Here is a 21,294-nt window from a genome sequence, read left to right as displayed (position 1 = left end):
TCAGTAATGTCCACTAGCCACTGTGGCATTGATCTTCCAACCTATTTTACCACAACCTCCTCTAGGTATAAACTAGGGCTACATGTAGCTATTGGAGTATTTTGAAAACGTTTGGTTTTATTCTTTGTTCCTGAAGCTATCTGGGCCTGCACAGAACCATCCATCGGTATTTCTGTGAGCAACAACAGCTCGGTGTGAACCCAGAGACCATATTTTTGCTAGGTAGACATCAACGCTGTGCCCTCAGTGAGAGCTCTGGAGAACGAGCACACTCCAAATACCTCAGATGTGCCGGAGCTGTGGAGAACGAGCACACTCCAAATACCTCAGATGTGCCGGAGCTGTGGAGAACGAGCACACTCCGGACACCTCAGATGTGCCGGAGCTGTGGAGAACGAGCACACTCCGGACACCTCAGATGTGCCGGAGCTGTGGAGAACGAGCACACTCCGGACACCTCAGATGTGCCGGAGCTGTGCCCGAGCGGCCGCGGCCGGAGCGCTGCGCCTGCGCCCTGCGGCCGGGCCCGCCTGTGCTGGGGCCGGGCGGGGAGAGCGGCCCGGGGCCCGCGGGGACTGCGGGAATCAGCGGGAACAGTGGGCACGGGCCGGCCCCGGGGCCCCGGGATGCGGCTTCGCTGCTGCGGCAGCCCCTCCGCCTGCGGGTTCGGCAGGGCCGGGGCAGCGGCGGCCTAAGGCCGCGGATGGGAGGAGCCGGAGCCGCCGCCGCGATGGCTCAGGAGAAGATGGAGCTGGACCTGGAGCTGCCGCCGGGGAGCGCCGCGGCCCCGGGCGACGGCGGCGGCCTGAGGCGGTCGAACAGCGCCCCGCTCATCCACGGGCTCAGGTGAGGGGCCCGGGGGGCTCCCGGCCCGGCCCGGCCCGGCCCGGCCCGGCCCGGCCGTGCGGGGGGCTCTGGGGATGCTCCGCGGTGCCACGGGGAAAAGTGGGGTCCTGAGCGCTGTCCCAGGGTGGGAGGGATTTCGGGAACATGTCCTGTTCCTTCCCTGTGTGGAGGAGTGCGAGGAAGCCCGGGAAGACGGACATCGGTTTTACTGAAACGCTTTGTTTTCACCAAGGTCTGCTGTGTGTTGCAGAGAAACACCGTCCGCAACGTCAGAGTTGTGGATGTTCTTACGCATCGAACAGCAATTGCAATGATTTCTGTAATGGATCAAGTCTGAACAAAATAAATCACTGCTCTGGGTATGATTACGACAGTTAATGTTTTCGGAACAATCAGGCAGATTTGTTCAGGAAGGTCATTTCACGGGACCTTGACGTAAGTTTTACATTTAGTGCACAACAGTGTGTCAAGTGTCCAGGAATTTTCCTGGGTGGTACTAATTTCTGTAGTATGCATTAATGGGAGAAATACAATGTATTGTGTAGACAGTTGTGCTTGGATGTTGTCACCAGGCTGTGGCAGGTCTGTTTGCAGGAGGATTGGGTGTTTGCCAGGTCTGGCCCTCTTCAGCCGACCGGACAGAAAGTGGCAGTGGCAGGCAAGGGGCAGGTGAAAACTTTCAGCTAGGTGGGGTTTCTTGTACAGTTTTGTTTGGGTAGGTTTATAACCCAAAGGGCTGTTTCTTTTCTCCTCTGGGCTGTTGAGTAGTTGGAAGATGCCCCATCTGCTACATGGTTTGGCTTTCATCCAACTGTAAGGTGGTCCATGTGCTGCTGTTAGTGGTGTGTCTGCATTTTGGGAGAGCATATTGACAGTAAGTTTCATAAACTATAGTATATTACAAGATAAGTACTTCCTGGTGGGTTGATTTTTTTCCCTTTCTGTTTCTGTAAGGAACTTGGTATCAAGTGATGAACAAATCTCACATACCTCTTTTACCAAAATGATTAACTGTGTCTGACAGTTCAGACAAGATACTACTACTTGTCTATTCCATCATGATTTAATGTTAAGTGAATGTAATTTTGATTCTTTTACATAATCACAGTGCAACAATTCCCATTTTACATTTTGATGCAGTATGGAAGGGTTATGTGTATGGCAGCTCTCCCCTGGGAGGTTTCTGAGCAGGCAAACTGTGTAACTGAGACAAGACATTTTTTATAATCTCAGCCCTTTGTAAATTGGAAATTGTAAGACTTTGGACTCTTAAAAAGAAAAACAAAACAAAAAAGCCACCCAAACAAATTATTTAGTTCAGGGTTTGGGCAGATAGAAGGGTAAGCCTGAGCTCTTGCCATGACACTGTGCATGCACTATGGGTTAGGTGTTCATACAAATAAAACTGAAATGCCATTGAACTAATCTGAGGTGGTTTGCCTGTTAGTTTGGAATTTTCCACCAGAATACTGTTTTTGCAAGATTGCAGCTCTTGGCAAGAAACTTCAGTTTTTCCCAGAATGGCTTTGTTGGGTAAACTGAAACAAAAGCTCTTGCTCTTACACAGCTTGCTTTTTCTCCTCTGCCTCCTGTTTTGACTTATTTTCTAGTAAGGAACTTGGAAAATGAGTTGCCATAGACCCAGAGAACAGTCATATACTTAATATATATAAGTATTTTTTATCACAAAAGTTATATTTCACAGAACTTTTGTTTTTGTGCCAAATAAAAGTGATTTTTAATAGGAACTGTAGTTTTCTGTGAAAATTAAGTCTGAGGTCTGACTTACTTGCAAGGGAGATTAAAGATAGGATTATTTGTAGGTCTTTTTTCTTTCCCTCTCTGCTAGTTAGAACTGACTATTGGACTCAGGCTATGGTAGAGTGGGACAGGGTTGTTCCAACCTGTTTTCTTGACTCAGACCCTGGATTTCAGGATGTGCTGTTTGTCTTGTGTTTGCATGCCAACCAGTACATCTACACTGAAAAGAATTGTGGCTGTTGGCCTCAGCCAAAACTCATCTCTAAACATCATGTCATGGATCCCTTCAATTTCTCCTCTTCCACCTCTGTCAAATAGCAGCTGTTTGATCTCTCCTGGGTGTGAGCTGAGTGAAACTTCTTGGAAAATTGTAAATGTCTGGCCCTATGTACTTCACATTTTGAAGAAGGAGAGTCTATGCATTTTTCTTGGCAGAAAGTATAGTGGTTATGCCAATGGCTGTTGGCTTTTATTTCACAGTATAAGCTTTGTTTTTTATTTACAGCTACATAAAAGCTGTCTAAAACTTATGTGTCTAACTGGTGTGTTTTAAACTAGAGGATTCTGACAATGGTGTTTCATGAAAGTGCAGTAGGATTATCAGTCCTTACAGCAAGGTAGTGCTGTTGGTCAGGTTAGTTTTAGAGAAATTGTATTTGTGGGGGCTTTTGTTCATCCCAAATTAGCCTCTGGACAAAAAAAGGATACAATGTGAACTCTTGTAATTCAAATATAATTACAATCTTACATTTGTATTTTTTCACCTGTGCGGGCATGGAGGTTGTAGGGTTGTGGCTTAACATTTCTTTTCTAGCAACCATAACATTTGGTTTATTTCTTCAGTTGCATTTATTGAATGCTGATCATTGGCTGTTGATAACACTGGTGATGACATGACCAGTAAAACTTGCTTTAGGAATCAATAGAACTAAAATGGCCTTTAGAAAGAAGTTCATTTTGTGTCAGATAAATAATCCTATACCAATTCAATGGATACACTGCTGTAGGGCCTTAAAAACTGGATTTGCTGTACGTTTAATTTAACTTTTCCTGGAAAAACGTTCAGAAGATATGAAATGTTTGTAGTGATAAGATTTATCAAGATGCTGTATTTTTAAGTTCTGTTTTATCTGTGAGATCAAAGCTAGTTTCAGTTACTTCTTACAAGCCATTTATACATTTGTTGTGTTGAATGACACTGGAAGCAATATACAAGCAGCAGCTATTCCAAACATCATAAATCCCCACAGTCTAAACAATTCTGCAATTATTTTGAAGACACAAAATGTTTAATTGAAATCATTAATTGAAGTAGCTGGGAATTGAAGGATGAACGAGTTGATTTGCACTCTCTGCCAACGAGCTGAAAGAGTCCTTACCTACCTGTCTCTGGAGTGCTCTGTCTCGACAGGAGAGCTGTCACAGCATTTGAAACTGAGCTGATATGAAGAGGTGCTTTTTTGCTAGGAAGGAAATGGCTTTTGCATCTGACAAGTGTTTCTTTTTGCAGCGATAACTCCCAGGTGTTCCAGGCCAGCGTGCTGCGCACCCGCAGGAACAGCACCACGGTTATGAATCGGCACAGCCTGGTAAGAGCACTCCTACACCAACCCCAACACGTGCCAAGCAGAAGTGTGCAAACAGGAATAAACAAAATTAGGTTGCAGTCTGTGAAACTAATACCACATTGCTTTCAGAAACAGGGCTCTAGACCGTGACATTAGTATGCTGTAGCTGTAATGAAATTTTACTTACAGATCATTTGGCTTGGAGAATGCTTGTATTTCGTTGTGATCATAACTTTGCTTGTAAAATAGGTGTTCCAAGGTAGAGTAAGAAAGGTGGCTTGCTAAGAAAACTAATAATATAACTGTAGTGTTAACAGCAATCAGTGTCTTAAATTATTTGTGATGCTTAAGAAAAATAGTACAGAGAAATACTTCAGCAAAGGTTGCATCTGTAACAGAACCAGAATAGTTATATTTAAGAAAGATTAGTGGAAAAGCCCTTCTGCTGGGATGAAAAAAACTGAAAGTGTTATGGTCAAGATTTCTTAATCAAGTCTCTTCATATTTTTGGGGTGGCAGCTTAGTGTAAATCTGTTTGTGCTTGTGGTCAGGCAAGAGGATAAAAAAGCAGAGGCAAAAGCTCAGTTTATTGTGTTTACTCCTGAAGATCCCAATTGTTTGGCTAAAAAGATGCTAATTCAGGGTGCCTTGCCCAGAACTTTCTGGGAAGCTGGAGCTAATTCACTGAAGGACTGCTCTTCGGCCTGCCCCTCATAAATGTTGCAGTCTCCCGGACTTGACCAGTGTTTCCATCTTCATGGGATGATGTTTTTAACCATTCCACTCACACTAATGTTATTAAAAAGTGTCCTTCTTCACTCCCAGCTGATCAGTTGCTGACAAAACACATGAAATTTTACTTACACTAAATTATCAAGCTCCCCACTGACTGCTAGATCAGTGCTTTATCTGCTTTGAAATGCTCCTTTGAGTTATCTAGGTTATGGTTCTGTTGAATATGGAAGGGAGGATGGAACTGGAAAGGATCTTAGAGATTCTCATCCTTCTGTGGTCTTAAACCAGGATCATCCACAGATAGATTATTTTGTGATAGAATTAAACTTTCAGCATCAAGGACCCTAACTAACCTTCCCTGGTGTTCTTCCTATAGCAAAGAATTACATTTAGTTTTATGATGTTAGAGATATTCTAAGGAGCTAGATCACATCTACTTTTGTAAAGTATATTTTACATAAGAAGGTGCTAAAGCGTGTTTCAAAACTCACTTCTTTGTATTTAAGAAAACTAATCCGAGTTTTACTGCAGTGTAAGCTATAAGAGGGTTAAAAGATTCAGTAAGCAACTGAAACTTCTTTATTACAAGTACAGCTTAAATTTTACATTTTGTTAAACTTGGTGGAAAAAAAGTTGATTAATATTTGTCTAATCTGTGTGGTGTTCCCTGTCGGGGGAACAATGGGAGTTGCTAAAATCTCTGTTAACTGGAGGTCATACACCAGCAACTCCATCTTCAGTGCTGTCTCAGTTGCTCAGCTGAATTCCACAATCTGTTTTTGGGAGTAGCTTCTCCAAGTCTCAGACTTGAGCTGGTTTATAATGATAACTGCCAAGGGAGTGGTGCCATTTGGGCTAGGGCTTTATCTGCAGTTTTCTGATACTGCATGTAATTGCCAAGGAAGGGTTAACCAGGCTCATTATCTGCAGTTTATTTTCTTCCAGGAGATACCAGTGAGTAAATGTTTTGGTGTTTTTTTGCTTTGTTTTGCATGGCTGGGGTTTTTGTTTTGTGGCTTAGGCAGAGCAGTTGGGTCTGTGGTTAGATGTTTAGGTGCTATTTCAGCAGAAGTTGATGTTAACTTTTTTCTAATTTTTTTTTTTTTTTAAGCTGGATAGTTTCCCTGCTGGGTTCAGTGTGGCCCCACAGGTGACTGTGCTGGCAGGAGGCAGAGGGCACTGCAGGGCAGGGCAGAGGCACTGGGGCAGCCCCTGCTCACCTGGGCAGTGGCTCCTGCCAGCCTGGCACTGCTGAGACTTTACCTGCACTGGAACACAGTAATCTGACACGCTGGAGTAGGGGGGAACATGTTTCTCTTCCCTGTCATAGTCTAATGTTCATAATGTTTTTATTAATCTTTTTGCTATCTTAAAACACTGGGGATTCGAGCAGTGTAGTTTTAATAAATGGGTTCAGTTTAGCAAGTATCCTTTGAAAGTGATAGAGGTTTCTTTTCACAAGAATTAAATCAAAAGATGCAAACAGAGCAAAAGTGAGATTTACACACAGACAAAGCAATGATGATGACTTGCTGGAAACAAGATGTAGGATCCTCAGAGCTGTGTTAGTGCATCAGACCCTGCAGAGGAACACTTAATTGTCTTTTTATATTTTTTTGTTTTATACTGCAAGCCACTGTTTTTGTACATACTCTATTAATGTCAAACCTTAAAGTATGTGGATCACAGTCATAAAATTAGAATATAATGAGTGGAACAAATGCATTTCTACTGTGGAATGACAGAGTGAATAGGCAGGAATGCACTATTGTCCAAATCCTTTTCTCTGTGTGAGAATCAAGGTCAACTCAAGGTCTGCATTGGCTGGTGCAGCTTGGAGGAATTTTTATTAGGTGCACAGGATTTTTGGGAACCAAGTATAATAGTAAAGCTGACCTAAACTGGACTTTAAAAGTAGCTAATCAAGATATTATAGCTGTTTGCCTTTAGTATTATGTATTACGATGACTAAATCCTGGCACAAACCTTAGTCATCCTCTGTGTGAGTCTGATAGGCTGAATTCTTTTGTGAGAAGCAGGGTGTGATGTCTTCATGTTTGTTTTTTTAGAAGGAGGGTTCTGGATGTATGAAGCATTAGTAGTCTGTTTTAACTTACCCTGTCAGGCAGCAAAATCGTTGTATTCTCTGTGACACTTGTTAGAAGATGGTGCAGTAACAGTTAACTGAATGTTTGTTAGTTCTCCAGCTTCAGCATGATGAAGAGCTCTAGTAATGTTTTGTGAAGCAGATGAAGCCTTATAATGAATGAAGTATAAAAACACCTATAATAATGCAAGCCTTACTTGCTGAACACATCCATTTTGAAAAGACACTTTATTTTTTGGAAGGATTTTCATCTTATAGAGAAGTTGAACCTCTATTCAAGGCTTTGGTTTAGAATTTTTGTTCCCTGAATGGCTATGACATAAATCAACTGAGGGTTGACAATGTGAGGGATGGGCAATATATGAAAAAAAATATTTTGAGAAAATTATCACTTTAAATTATTTGGTTTTGGGTGTGCAGTTTTAGGTCATAGCATTCCAGTGAGATCTTGATGCAAAACTGTCAGCATTAAAGGAAGACCATTTTTAGTGACGTCTTCTCTGATTTCACCCAAATTGGTGAAGCTCTTAAGAAACCATAAAGGAAGGTTTAACTCTTTGTTAGCCTTCTAATAGCTGATTTTTTTCACCTGTCAAAGTACTCATTTATAGGCAGACAACAATCCAGGAACCTTTTAGTACAATGCATTGTGTTTTTAAAGGATCTATTGGGGAGCTTTCTGGATCACTTAAATGAAAATAAATATTCTGAATCACATAAAGGAAAATATTTATGCCAACATATATACAAGGGGTGACAGTGTGCTAGTGAAAAGCATCTCCATTCTGTGGGGAAAGCTGTCAGTTCTAGTTGCCTGGAAATGGAATGGAAGCCAGGCTGATACCAATTAGCATCTGTGAGCTTACAAAGCAGTATAATGTGGAAATACATATCAACATGTTCTTGCAAGTAAGTAATGTAGGTTATATATACACTGGGAATGTTATAAGTGATAAGTTTTTCTTAATTAGGCTATTTTTAGTTTGAGGCAACACTACTAACATTTGTGTGGCACCTTTCCCTCCCTTCTGCTGTACTTTCAATTGTATGTCACTTTGTTTTGCAGTTTGTGCCATCATCTCCTATCCGTATTCCTAGCAGCCGTCTTCATCAAATCAAACAAGTAAGCACAGATTCTTCTAAATGAGTTTTTTATAGATGGCTGGGGTTTTTTGCAGTTGATGTTTAATGTCCTTCAGCTGGCTGTAGATTTTATTTTCAAACTGTCTGCCCAATTCCACGTTTCATGAAGCAAAATGCATCTTACAGTGAGGAGAAGATTTGAGCAGAGAGAGGATTCTTAAAATGGACATTTTAGAAAGGAAACCTTTAATGTAAACCCTTAGGGTAAACTTTCACCAAGTTTTTGGCAGCAGTGCCAGCATAAATATTCGGGGCCAATAACAAAGTGTTCCTTAACTCGTGTTGGCACAAGATTTTTGTGCAGCCAGAAAATGAGCAGGATAAGGAAGCACTCTGGCTGAAAAATAGTCTGTACTCTTCTGGCTGGGCTATTTTTCATCTGTATAATTTTCTTATCCAGATCCCTGTACTTGTGCTGTCACAGCAGGAATGGAGGGGGAAGGGCAGCAGAGCAAACACTTGGGAAGGGGGGTGGTGTGGGGAATATCTGAGCAGGCTCAAATAGCTCTGCTCCCAGCCAGCACACCGCAGGCTGAAGTCTCCAGGTTTAAAATCAACAAGCTCAAACTCTTGTGTCTCCTTCATTTTATATCTCCACTTTTCAACAGTAGAATGGTTATAAAATTTGCTTGAAGGTGCTTTTTTTAATTTTATTTTTTTTTTAAGCTGGCTAGTTTTTAGTGGATAGGCTTGATTTTTACAGGGTCAAAAGTTAAGAAAACAACTGAATGCTTCAGACAGCATTTTTAGAGTATGGTGCCTCAGTGGTGGAAGGCACTTCTGCTTGCTGCCTTGGTTATTTAAGGTAGTTGCACAGTAATCCTGAAGAAAATAACTGCTTGCTTTCATTATGTAAATAATTCACTGGCTTAAATAGACTCTGAAGCACTCAGGTCAGTTGTGTAGCTCTTTTTATCAATATAAAAAAAGCTTAGGATTAATATGTAAATATCACAGAATCATAAATTAGTTTGGGTTGAAAGGGACCTTTAAAGGTCATCTGGTCCAACCCTCCTGCAGTGAGTAGGGAGATATAATGAGAAATATGCTGAGAGCAAAGGAATTAACTGTTGTGGGTCTGCTCTATTACCTGAAGTAAAATTTGATAATTCAGTCTTCTGGAAAATGCTTCTGCATTCATGTTTGTGTCATCCATTTATTAAAGCAAACAGTGTAATTTTCTAATTCGAGCATTACATTCACTACCTGGAATTAATTCCATGTCCTTTATACTCACTGAGAACCTGTGAGATTCACTTCTGGTATCTTTCAAATCTGAGCAAATTATCACACAGGTGAAGAAGTTAGACTCTTCCTACTTATGATGAGGATTGTGAAGATGTTTAGTTGAACTTTTACTCTTGAATTAGGAAACCTATTAATTCTGAACAAACTGGGTAGCATTCAGTTAATTTTGAGGAATGGTGTCTGCCTAAGAGGAGATTGAGTCATGTTTGTACTTGGTGTTAATGTTTAGTTTAATTTTATATATTTGATCCATTTTAATAATATTTTATGGAGTTTTTTTTAGAAAAAACCCTCACTGAATCCTGAATTCATTGTGTGCAATGCAGTGTATTGCAAATGAGATGCTGACAAGTGTCTAGTTAGTCACTAATCCATAGAGTAAGGTAAGAACCCAGCCATGTTTTTGAGGTTTATCTGTGCTAGTGTCCCCTTTGTAAAATTATATTACTCAAGACTGCATAAAGATGCTCTGGCATGTGCAGAATTTCTGGTTCATGCTATCATTATTCAGTTTTGAAGCTACCTCTTGGTTAGTAATGAAAATAAAGCTGCTTGGGAAACAACCAGCTCACATAAGCACTTCTTACATAATGGTTCTCTCCTGCTACATCTCTTTCTCATCCTCTCCTCCTCACTCCTTTCCATGGATGAGAACTTGAGATTATTGTTGCTTAACCGAGCTGAATTAAATTTTCCACATGCCAAAGTGAAGTGAAACCACAGCTTTTCTGATTTGCTGGAAAAAAGGGGGGGATTTTTTGACCTTACTTCTTCATGTGCTAATCTTTTAGGAAGAAGGAATGAATTTGCTGAACAGGGAAACCGTTCATGAAAGGTGAGCACTAAGGCAAAGCAGAACAGTCACTGCAGCTGTCTGTGGGCCCAGCACAATACATTTCTTTTCTTCTTTATAGAGAAGTGCAAGTAGCAATGCAGATGAGCCACTCATGGGAGGAGAGCTTGAGCCTGGTAATGCATTCATGCTTTAATTTGTGTTTCTGTCATCAGTATCAGGACACTAGAGACTCTCTCATGTCAACATTTCCTTTGATAGTTTGACCTACAGTTAAGTTGCTAGTACAGCACTGCTTTTGATCAGCAATTTTTCACACTAACGAGGCATAGAACTATCAATTGTTCAAGGTACATGTGGGTTCCTTGGGCTGCTGTGTCAAAAGGAAATTGCATGGGTGTCTGCCTATTCAATTTTTCTTCCATGTTCTGATACTCTCCATGTAATATTTATGGCTTTTTTCTTTTCTGTTAAGCATCATCTCATAAATGGCTGCCTAAAAAATGTTGATATGATGGAGGATAACTTTGGGATTTCACACCAATCTGTCCTTTTCTTGTTAAGGTACTTGCTTGTAAGATTAATTATGTGTACTGTTTACAGAGTGACAATGATTTTGAAAAATCACTATCACCAAAGCAAGTAGACTTTGTTCCAGTTTCTCCAGCTCCTTCGCCTACACGAGGAATAGGGAAGGTGAGCAAAATGTAGTAATAATGGTTTTATCTTAAATAGAGCTAAATAAATTCAACCAAATTAGTAGCAAAAGATTAGGCCAACTGCTCCTTTCTACCTCAGCTGCAAACAAGAAACTAGAGAGTAAATAAAACCCCCTAAAACCCCAAGCCTGAAAATACCAGCTGCTCATCTTGTGGATGTGAATTTCTGTCGAGTGTTCAGCTGTTATGCTGTGGTTAATAAAAAACAAATAAGTCTGTTTAACCAGAGTACAGTGAAATAAATCTGTATGAAAATTGAATATGTCCAATTTTATTTCTTTTTTCTCAGTATCAAAAAGTGATGTCTCAGTATACCCAGTGACTGGTTGCTGAATTTGATACTCGGTTGTTTATTTCTCTGCAGTTGAGCATCAGTTGTTACCACATGGGAGTGATACAGTATTTATAATAACACAAACTCTTTTCCTCTCAGCAATGTTTCTCACCATCTTTGCAAAGTCTGGTGAGCAGCAGTGGGTTGCCTCCAAGTCCCAGCCCAAGTCCAACAAGGAGATTTTCAAGGTAAGTCACCAGATCATATCAATGATGGAAAAGTGAAGTAGCTTGTTCATAGTAGGCATTTGAAATATCAGAATTTGTTGTATCCATAACTGATTTCTGAGGACAAACACAACTTCATATACTCATGTAGACTTTATATTTTACAGTGTTGTAAAACATTTGTCAAAATCCTCATGTCATAACATTGGGAAATGGGCTGCATTGTGGCATCTGTCTTCACAAGTAGTCTCTGTACTGCTCTCATTCACATCTTTAGTAATTGAATTCTGAGGGAAAGAAAACACAAACAGATTTAGGTTTGTTACTCCTTTGAGTGATGTGGGCATACAATTAAATTTTACTAGGCCCTCACAGTTCAGCTTGTCAATTCAGATGTAGTCAGTGCCAGGATGAGAGCTTTTAGGCTGCCCCAGTTGTGAAATAATGTAATTAAACATTTCCTGCTCAGTTCTGTTCTTCCTGGCCTATCTTCAGAGGAAAAAAATAAAAGGAACTTATTTTGGATAAGTTGTTTTAATGCCTATTTTCTTATCAGTTTCCACACAGTAGTTTGTTTTCTGAATATCTTTTGATTCTTTTTTCAACCTTTCTCTTTTAATGGTGATCTCAGTGCAGCATTTGTCTTCTTTTAGCAGAAGAAGCCAGAGCCCAATTAACTGCATTCGACCAAGTGTTCTTGGATCAATCAAAAGAAAAGGTGCAGTATTTAGGTTTGGCAAATACAATAGGCCACCTTGTTAGTTATATAATAATTGATATAGCTTTCTTCATAATTCTGTCCAGTTGGCTATACTTCAAAAACTAACTAGGAACAGAACATATTACATATAATGAAACAGACAAATCATTAAATTAGATTTTACTATTCCATAAAGCCTTTAATTCCATAAAGCTAATAATTGTTTTGTTCTAATTCCTCCCCATTGCTGTGATCATATAGATGACATAAAAAATCTGATGTAACCTGCTTAACAAAACAATAAATACAACTATTGGCATATTTAACTTAAACAGATAACTTTGCTTAACTGAAGCACACAGGTACTGTACATTTAAAATAGCTCTTCAAAACCCAAAGCTGATGCACAGGCCTGGTTGTCACCTTGCAACTTTATTAGGAAATGTTTCTCTGTCTTTCTGCTCTTATCTTCAAGTTTAACTTCTGGAAATTTTACTGCACCTATTTTTATTTCTTCAAGCTTCACCTTTGTTACAGAACACCTCTGGCTCGGAGGCAGCTTTTAAAACACTTTCATCTGAGTTCTGTCATATCCTATTTAAGCATATATCTATCCTCTCCTCTTCTAGAGTGATTGGAAATCAAAGTCAATAGAAAAGTTTTGTGATAATCCTGGAGCTTGTTCCTTTTTCTTATTTTCAGCTTCTCTGCTCTGGTGGAGCTAGTCAGTGAACTGATAGGTGGATAAACTGAAACAAAAGGATTATTCTTCACTACTGAACAATACATATCTGATATCTAAGCCTTAGTTAATTATTCACTAAACTGTACTGAAGCTTGAACAAAATGGTTCCAGGAAACAGACAGTCTTTAAAATTTCAGCATCTAAATTCTATGTTCTACGTATGAAATATTGTGAGTTTGAACCTCTATTCTGTTTGCTCTGTAGAAGTACACTGAAAGTAGATTTTAGTTTAAACGAGTCATAATTCTTATCACTGGTGTCTCTCCCCAAAGGTGTGACAGAGATGGAAGATCACCCAAAAAGATTATTCCAAGGATCCAGCAACATGCTAACCCCTGAGGCTGCACATCAGGTGGACCTTGGGGCATGGTAAATGCTGTGCTGTTTATTGTCCCTTTCAGCAGAAGCATTACAATTTTTTTTCCTAGCAATGATAATGCTTGAAGTTTATGTGCTTGTTTTTGTCTTTTTTAATAGAGATATCTCATAATGTTGCAGCACTGAAATTATCACAGTAAGCAGGCAGCAATGTTCCCTACAATTCTGCAGTTTCTAGGCCTGACTGATAATGGGGTTTTGAGCATTTTTAGGAAAAGACACCTCATGGATGATAGCTTTTGGAGTCTGATTCAAATTGGAATCAAACGTGAATGCTGATGCTTTTTGAGTGAATTGGTTTTGAATTGGGTTTTTCCTCTTTTCCCTTGTTCTTAGTCACAGAGGAACATGAGTCTGTCTGACCCTCCCTGGAGGGGAGACCTGGAGGGTCAGAGGAGCTGGAAGGAGATAAAAAGTACTTTGTTAAAAATAGTTGTGATTGGTAATAGCAAGGGATTTTGATCTAGTGTTGTAGTCAAAAGGTTAATTATACAGAGGGTGTGCCTACACAGCTGTCAAGGGTTGTACACTGCATTTCTGTCTTTTTGCCTCTCAGCTGAGGTACTGAAGTCATGCAGATGCTTTGAGTAAGAATAGCAAAATAGATGTTTTAAAGGTACTTTAAAAACACATATTTTTTGCACACCCTGTTTATAGTGGGGATAGTAGTGTGGGTTCAATTGCTACCTCTTGGTGTAGGAGATGGTAATTTAAAAAAAATCACTTTGCTGCTGTCACTGATGATAGATCAGCTGTAGTTATGAGTTTGTGTCCTGTGAAATATGTAGTACAATGGAGGATGGACAATTTATCATTGGCTCTCTTGGCAAAAAGGCCTCTGGTTGTGCTGGCCCAGGGCTTTGAGGATGGAGTAAAGCTGACAGTGGATTGTTCAGTCTGGAACTTCTGATCTGTGCCCCATTTTCAGGTGAGCAAAGGAGGAAATGGGCAGAGTGTCCTGTGTGAGTCTGGAATTGTCTGCATGTGTAGCTGCAGGTGTATTTCAGATCACAGGGCCTGCTGCTCCTTCAGAGATGCACCTGTGTGTTTAGAATGGTTTTGGGATGGTTTGGGCTGGTTTTGGGCACTTCCCTGAGCCTGTGCCTCGTTTCTCATGCCCTGGTGTCACTCTGTTTTCAGTGTGTCCTCACACGCCCTGGATGACAACAGGAGCAGTGCAGGCTCCTCCTGTGACTCCCCAGCTGAAGCTGGCACCAGCACAGACTCCCCAGTGTCACTCTCTGACTCCAGATCACCGTTTTTGCCAGTGGATCTCATGGCCAAGTTACCGATGAACTGAGGAGCAGGAATCTGCTGAGGGACACCGGGAAACAGGCGAGAATCGCCCAGACTTTCTGTTGTGTGTGACCCATTCTGTTCCTCATAGGAACTTCCAGCAATGTCATTACTTCTAGGAAACTTCCAGAATAGTTCCTTGAGGAGGAATTCACCTTTCTAGTGATTTGTATGACGTTTACTACAATACAGAAGCATTTGGGCTGCAGACACATCAGTCAGCAGGCTGGTTTGCAGTGGGTGTGATCTCTCTGTCATGAGCTGCAAACTCTGTACTTGTGTCCTGCTTGTGGAAGACTTGGCTTGCCAGCAGCCTATGTCCTCCCTGCCTGTGGAGGAGCAGATAACGCACATTTGTCCTCAGCCCAAAACCAATGAAGCAGCTTACTTATTGTTTCTATTTCCAGAGTGTTAGATATTTATGTTCTTTTTTTCTTCATATGAAAGGGAGAATATTGCAGGGGGAAAACTGATTATTATTAATATTATTGTGTTCTATTATGATTGGCTCTTAATCAATTCTGTGTTCCAAAGGATGTCAGAAAAGAACAAATTGGTGAATTGCCAAATTTATATGTTGGATTCTATTAATGATCATGAACTGCTGTTGTGACTAAATCTAAGTCAGGTGCGGAACATTCTTCTGGGGTTTTGTATCTGGCATCTGTTTCTTTTTCTTCCCCATTTAGATTTTGTATAAAAGTTGTAGATGCTCTGTTAAAGGTCTTTTACTAGGGGAAAAATAGTTACAATATTTGGAACAATACATTAAATCCTGATATTTTAGTATTTAGTACTTCAGAAATGCATTATTTTAAGTCAGTATTTGTCCTCATATATGACAGATACGGTGAGGAATCTTGAATTCCTTTTTACTGCCTGAGGCCATCAAACATATTTAATCTGTGTTTAATTTCCTGATGTTGCTTCCTCAAACAATGACATCAAGTCATTTCTGCTGTTGAAAACGTCATATGCTGATTGGAAGTCTGGAATCTGGTAATCTGAGATGCTTGAAAAGTCAGTGTGTTGAGGCATCCTGATCTCAACTCTGAAATTCCCCAACCAGGAGGAAGAATTTGCCTATGGACAGCTGTCTGGGATTGTGCAGTGACACCCTCCTTGGGGCTGTGCAGCTGAACTCCCCAGCTGAGTCCCTCTTTGTACAGGTCTGTGTATCTATGCTGTGTGGTTTCAAACCTTCTCTCCAGAGAGGTTAAGAATGGAGCAAAATGTTTTATTTTTAAACGCTAAATCTTTGTAATGTGTCATAAAGTGAGAAAAGTATGGAAACTTCCTCAAGTAGGAGGAAAACCTGTCCTGAACTCTGCTGAGAAGATTCACATGGATGAAGCTTTGACTGACAGCAGCCATCAAAATGAGAAAGGGATGACTTGGAGTGCAAAGACCTGGTGACCTGAGGGCCAGTGACCCATTTCTGTGTGTCCTTATTGTAGAGAGAAAATAGAATGTATTTAATAGTCTGACTCTGTTCTAGTTAAGATACAACATGGTTTACTTCTGGTATCATTCCTCTTAAATTATTGTAATAATCACCCTGCTGGTGGCAGTCCCTCCCTGAGTGCAGCTGCCCTTTGTCCCTGAGCAGATGTACACAGGAGTGCTGGGCTCTGTTTGCTCTCTCTGCTGAGGCAAAGTTTGGCTTTGCAGTTTCAGGTTTGTGCCAAAGAGTTGCTGTGCATTCACTCTTCTGTGGTGAGAGCAAGACTCTTTTTTTTTTTTTTTCAAATCTTGCTTATTTCTTAAGAATTAACCTCCTAGTGTCTCTTCCAGTCTTTGTTAGAAGACACATCAGTATAGGGGGTTTAATAGCTGAGTGTGGATCAACTTGTCTCTTTTCTGTTGAATATTTATGCTATTTTTCAAATAAGTGCCAATAAATGAAAAAAAAAAAAGTTTTGCTGTTTCTGCACTTTTTTTAGATAACCATGTTCTAATTTCCTTATGGGATTAAATGCTTTCTTTTAAAATCAGAATATATATTGTAATTTATTTCCACCCAGTCTAGTTAACATGCAAGTAGGTATTAAAATCTGCAGCAGACTTACCTTGTTTTCCTCGTGGAATGTTGTCTTGCAGGTCTGTGACAACTCTAGGAAGAAAGAAGAATAAACACATACATGTTACATGTATCCCTAGTTTATACCTAGAGGAAGTTGTAGTGAAATATTTGGGGAGAAGCTTCTGCTGGCTGGTGTGAAGTACTGAGGGTCTTAACTCCTGAGAAGAAGTGGGCAGTGTTTGTGGTTTGCTTAAATAGGACAGTTAATTATAGGATTATGGAATGAGTTGTGTTGGAAGGTTTAAAAACCATCTCTTCCCTCCCCCTGCCATGGGCAGGGACACCTTCCACCAGACCGGGTTGCTCCAAGCCCTGTCCAAGCTGGCCTTGAACAGTTCCAGGGAAGGGAAGTCCACAACCTCTCTGGGTCAATTAGTCCTGTTAGAGGAGAGTGGAGTAGTTATGTATCTGTATCTGTTCCTTTCCATGCTTTTGCAAAGCAGAAATTGCAGAAAAGCATCTCAGTGTTTTTTCTTCCACGTCACCAAGAAGCTGCAGTTTCTCTCCCTGTAGTCCGGTGACATATACAGGGGTTTTCCCACTGAAATGAAAAATTTTGGAACCAATTATACTCCAGTATATATATCTGGATGCAGGGAATTAGGATGTTACACAATGCACATAATCAACCCTGTACTTGTCTAGTAACTCATGCTTTTAATATTGCCTCTGCTTCTCTCTGGGATTCTGCCACGAATGGCACCTTCCAAAAATCTCACTTGGGTTTGGCACTTGCTTGATCTGGTTGAAAATTATCCTGCAGGATTTGTTAGCAGTTAGATCAGATCTTGGGCCACTGTGTCTTCCTTGACAAATGATGGGTATTTTTTTCCTTCCCCTTTCTCCAGAGTGACACAGCTGCTGAGGGAATATCAGTAACCATGCCAGTGCTCAGGGGGCTGTATTTTTGGAATGAACCCTTCAGTGGTTGCTGCATTTAGCAGAGGGATAGATACTTCCCTCTGGAAGAGGGGTACAAATGCCAGGAAAAATGAGCCTGAGCCTCTGCCTCAGCTCAGTTGACTTGCAGGATCTTCTGTGTGTTGCCAGCAAGGCAGGTGACCTGAATGCTCAGCTGAGCCACTGCCCAAGGTCCTCCTGAGATCACTGTAAGAACTTAATCCTTTCTTCTCACCTTTTTTCAGAAAACTTGGATATAAATGATCACCAACCCATAGAAACAAAACAAGTCTCCAAAGCCTGGTGAGACTGACGTATTTCCATTTATAGATGTGTGCTGTGGTTCCAGTATCAGTGCTGTTTGTGAGTCCAGCCCTGCTATTGTGCAATGATTTGCCAGTGAAGTGACTGGAGGGACCTCCAGCACTCCATGAGCTTGAGAACAGCTTGTGCCTCCCTTAGCAGACGTCATTTCAGAAATGTTCACTTTATGCTGTTGTATTCTTGCATATGCTGGAGTCATAACTCATTTACTTAAAATAGAGAGCTTCTGGAGTCATAATTAAACTGTGTGAACTCTTTCTATCTGGTTTTAAGCAACCTTTCTCAACACCAACAGGCAGATGGAGTTTAGGTTGACCCCTCTTTTGGAAGCAACAAGTTAAAATATTTGTAAAGGACACTGAATTTTTACAGCTACAGTACAGTAATTAGAACCTTACTGACACAGAGAGGAGTGCTTGGCAAGAATCCTTTTCAATAACTTCGTGTAAAAATTGTCACCTCTGGTTCATTCCCTGGGGGGTGATTGTTTTACCTGTACTAGTGGAGCCTTCCCCTTTCTGCATATCTGGTGGCAGCATCCTTGTTTGATAACCTTGAGAGCAGTTATCAGCCAGCCCAGGCCCTGCTCAGGAGATTCTTTTCCTCTGGCATGGAGCACTCGAAGCAGATACCCTGCACCCCAAACAGATCCCAAACCCAGACCCCACACACACGCCGAGATTGCTTCCACCACTGGGGCTTTGTGGTAGAAGCACAAGAGAGGAGGCAAAAAAAAATAAGCCACTGAAGGAGAATAACCTTGTTTGACTTCCAGTAGCTGGCTCAGGAGCAGAAATTTCTGAAGTGGGGAGGAGTTGAGTGCATTCAAACCAAAACCAAACAAGACTCCACATGCCTTCATGCTGGCTCCCCTGTGTCTCTCAAGGAACTGGTGAGACATCCCCAGTGCCACAAAGATTCCTCAGACAAATCTGGCATTTATCAAATTAAAAATTCTTCCGTTACTTTTGGTTTTCTTATTCTTCTCTTTGCTGTGTAAGAGCCTTAGAAAATGCTTGCTATTTTAAGACTTCCTTCCACAACAAATAATTGTATGTAAATGTTTAGAATTTTGCTGGATGTCAACCCAGGTAGGAAGAGCTGCTCGAGAGGAAGCAAATTTTGCTGCAGGGACTAATCTTTGGAAATGTGGTTCTCCTGGTTACTTTTTGTCCTTGTGTGGAGAAAAATCAAACCCATGATGTGCATAGCACACATCAGGGTTTGTGGCACAGAAATGAGGTACTGTGTTGTCTTTCAAGCCAGTTTAAATACAGCTGGCACTGAAATCACTGCAAGAAGCTTCCTGCTAAAAATACATCAACATCCTTTCATTTTAAGTGCATTCACTTCAGCAGTCGGTTTGAATTGTGGAGATTCCTGGCAGATTCCTGAGGGAAGGGTGCTAATGGGTTTGGTGATGTTGATGGAACACGGGTTTCCAGAGCCCTACTGCAGTTTTATTTCTTGATGGTGATTTTTTGTTTGTTAAAGCAATTGTTCATCTAATGCCTTCATGTTCATATTTCAAGCCACTGAGTGTGCAGTTTTCTAGAGAAGGATGCTCTCATTTAGTTACTGTAAATAATATTTTGCCATTGAAAATTTTATGGCTAATTTTTTCTTTTTTAAACTGGAAACGTGGATTTAAATTCCATTACGGGGTGCCTGTTACTCAGACCTTCCTACCAGCCTTTATCCTCACAGTGAGGAGACACCCATAGCTGTAATCGTGGTTGTGCTCTTGCTTAAATTATTTATTTGCAGTCTCTGCTGTTTTGAAGACCAGTGTGGTCGCTTTTCTGCATGTAATTCCACATTATATTGTCAGCGTGGTCACACAGCTTTGCAGATTTCCTAGAGCTGATGTGCATTAGCTACAGCTCATTATCCAAAGTAAACAGCTCGTTAGTGTTCAGTGGAGAGCTTCTGAAGAAGACAAAAATACACCCAAAAGTGAGTGTATCCCTTTACTGGCTTTAGCTGAGATGCCGTGAGTGTCGCCTGCCTGTGTTCCATCCTCCAGCTCTTTTGGGAGGATGCACTTGTTCTCCAGGCTCCTTTCACTGAGGTCGTTATCTGTAAATGGCTCTTGCTGACTTCGTGGCGCTGCTTTCTCAATTCTCACCAGCTCCTGTGGGGCACTAACAAGTGAGAGATGGGCTGCTGGCAGCAGTGAACTTCGCTCTCCTTCAGTGGTTTTTCTTAATTTAATCTCCTCAGGCAGCACATTATGCCTGCAGGAAAGAGACTCCAGCACTATTAACTTTGGCTGTTTCTCCTCCAGCTCTAAGAGATGGTGCCTTCCCTACACTGCAGCAAACAGGTGAGTTTGTTTCCCAGGGACACAGGAGAGAATTTGTTTTCCATGGCCACTTGGCCTCTCTATCTGCACACAGCTGGCAGGAGGGTCCATACCAGGATGGCTCAGCCCTGCATGCTGTGTAGGTCAGGGTGTTCCCTTCTTTTCTCTGCCCAGAGCAGCTCATGCAAGGTCAGAGGGCAAAGCACCTGGGCTGATCCAACCCAACAGCTCAAAATCCATCTGGCAGAGAAGATTATTCAAGGTTTGGGGTTTTTTTGAGGCCTCCTGTATACAAGAGGTTTTTTAAGACCTGATCCTTAAATTTGATGTTGCCTGGAGTGTAAGTATGTGTGAGATTCACACTCCTTACAAAGGAAAGGGGTGATGGAACTTGGCATTTATAAGGAAAGTGAGGTATGTTAAATGTGCATTAAATGAGGACTAAAATACAAATTTAGTTTATTTACTACAATTTTAGATTTACTGTCAAACCTATTTGGCAGCCTCTTTCCAGTTTAGGCTTGTTGGTTATCAGATACTTGTACATGTGAACATAAGATGAAGTAACATATGATTGGCTTTGACAGCTCTTAATTAGCTGATTGCAGGATTTCTCTGTTTTTTATTGTTGAAGGCACAGTTCTGTCCATGGGCTCCTCTTGGAGCTGCTGCAAACATCCCTGTGGAATGGTTTCAAGAGGAGCAGTGACTGTTCCCATCTGACAGCAACGCCCCATTGTCTTCCAGGGGCATGTCTTGAGACGTCAGCAGCAGCAGCTCAGCTTTTCCCTTTGCAGGGGCTGGTTCTTTTCCAGGGGGTGGCCCTGCTCCCTGGGGCTCCATTATCAGCTGCATCCCTGGTGCAATAAACTGATTCCCTGGCAGCCCCCGCTGTCCCTGGAGCTCTGCAACAGTGCACTGGGGCTACTGAAGTTTTCAAGCACTCTGTGATTCACTCCTCTAGAGAAACATGATCACCTCAGGATTTTCTGATCCAGACAAGTGAAAACACCTAGAGAAGATCATGTACCGTGACTGGGAGTGACACTCCCCAAAGTGATCTCAGCAGCACTGTCACTTCTGCTGCCAGCACAGCTCCTCTGAGCCATCGGTGCCACAGCAAGTGCTGGGTAAACACCAGG

General features: G+C 41.3%; 1 protein-coding gene across 1 annotated transcript; it reads left to right on the top strand.

The window, feature by feature from the left end:
• The first annotated feature begins 703 nt into the window (after nt 1-703).
• LOC134049992 (P2R1A-PPP2R2A-interacting phosphatase regulator 1) lies at nt 704-14,552 on the top strand. The gene is made up of 10 exons (XM_062502781.1): nt 704-846; nt 4,118-4,196; nt 8,084-8,140; nt 10,200-10,243; nt 10,323-10,377; nt 10,805-10,897; nt 11,354-11,442; nt 12,075-12,139; nt 13,139-13,235; nt 14,385-14,552. The coding sequence occupies exons 1-10, from the start codon at nt 704-706 to the stop codon at nt 14,542-14,544; spliced, it is 882 nt and encodes a 293-aa protein (XP_062358765.1). The 3' UTR covers nt 14,545-14,552.
• The last annotated feature ends 6,742 nt before the right edge of the window (nt 14,553-21,294 follow it).

This window comes from Cinclus cinclus, chromosome 15, assembly GCF_963662255.1.
Source record: "Cinclus cinclus chromosome 15, bCinCin1.1, whole genome shotgun sequence".
In the NCBI taxonomy this organism is placed as follows: Eukaryota; Metazoa; Chordata; class Aves; order Passeriformes; family Cinclidae; genus Cinclus; species Cinclus cinclus.
Note: the sequence above shows the minus strand (reverse complement) of the source record. Positions and strands in the feature narration are given on the sequence as shown.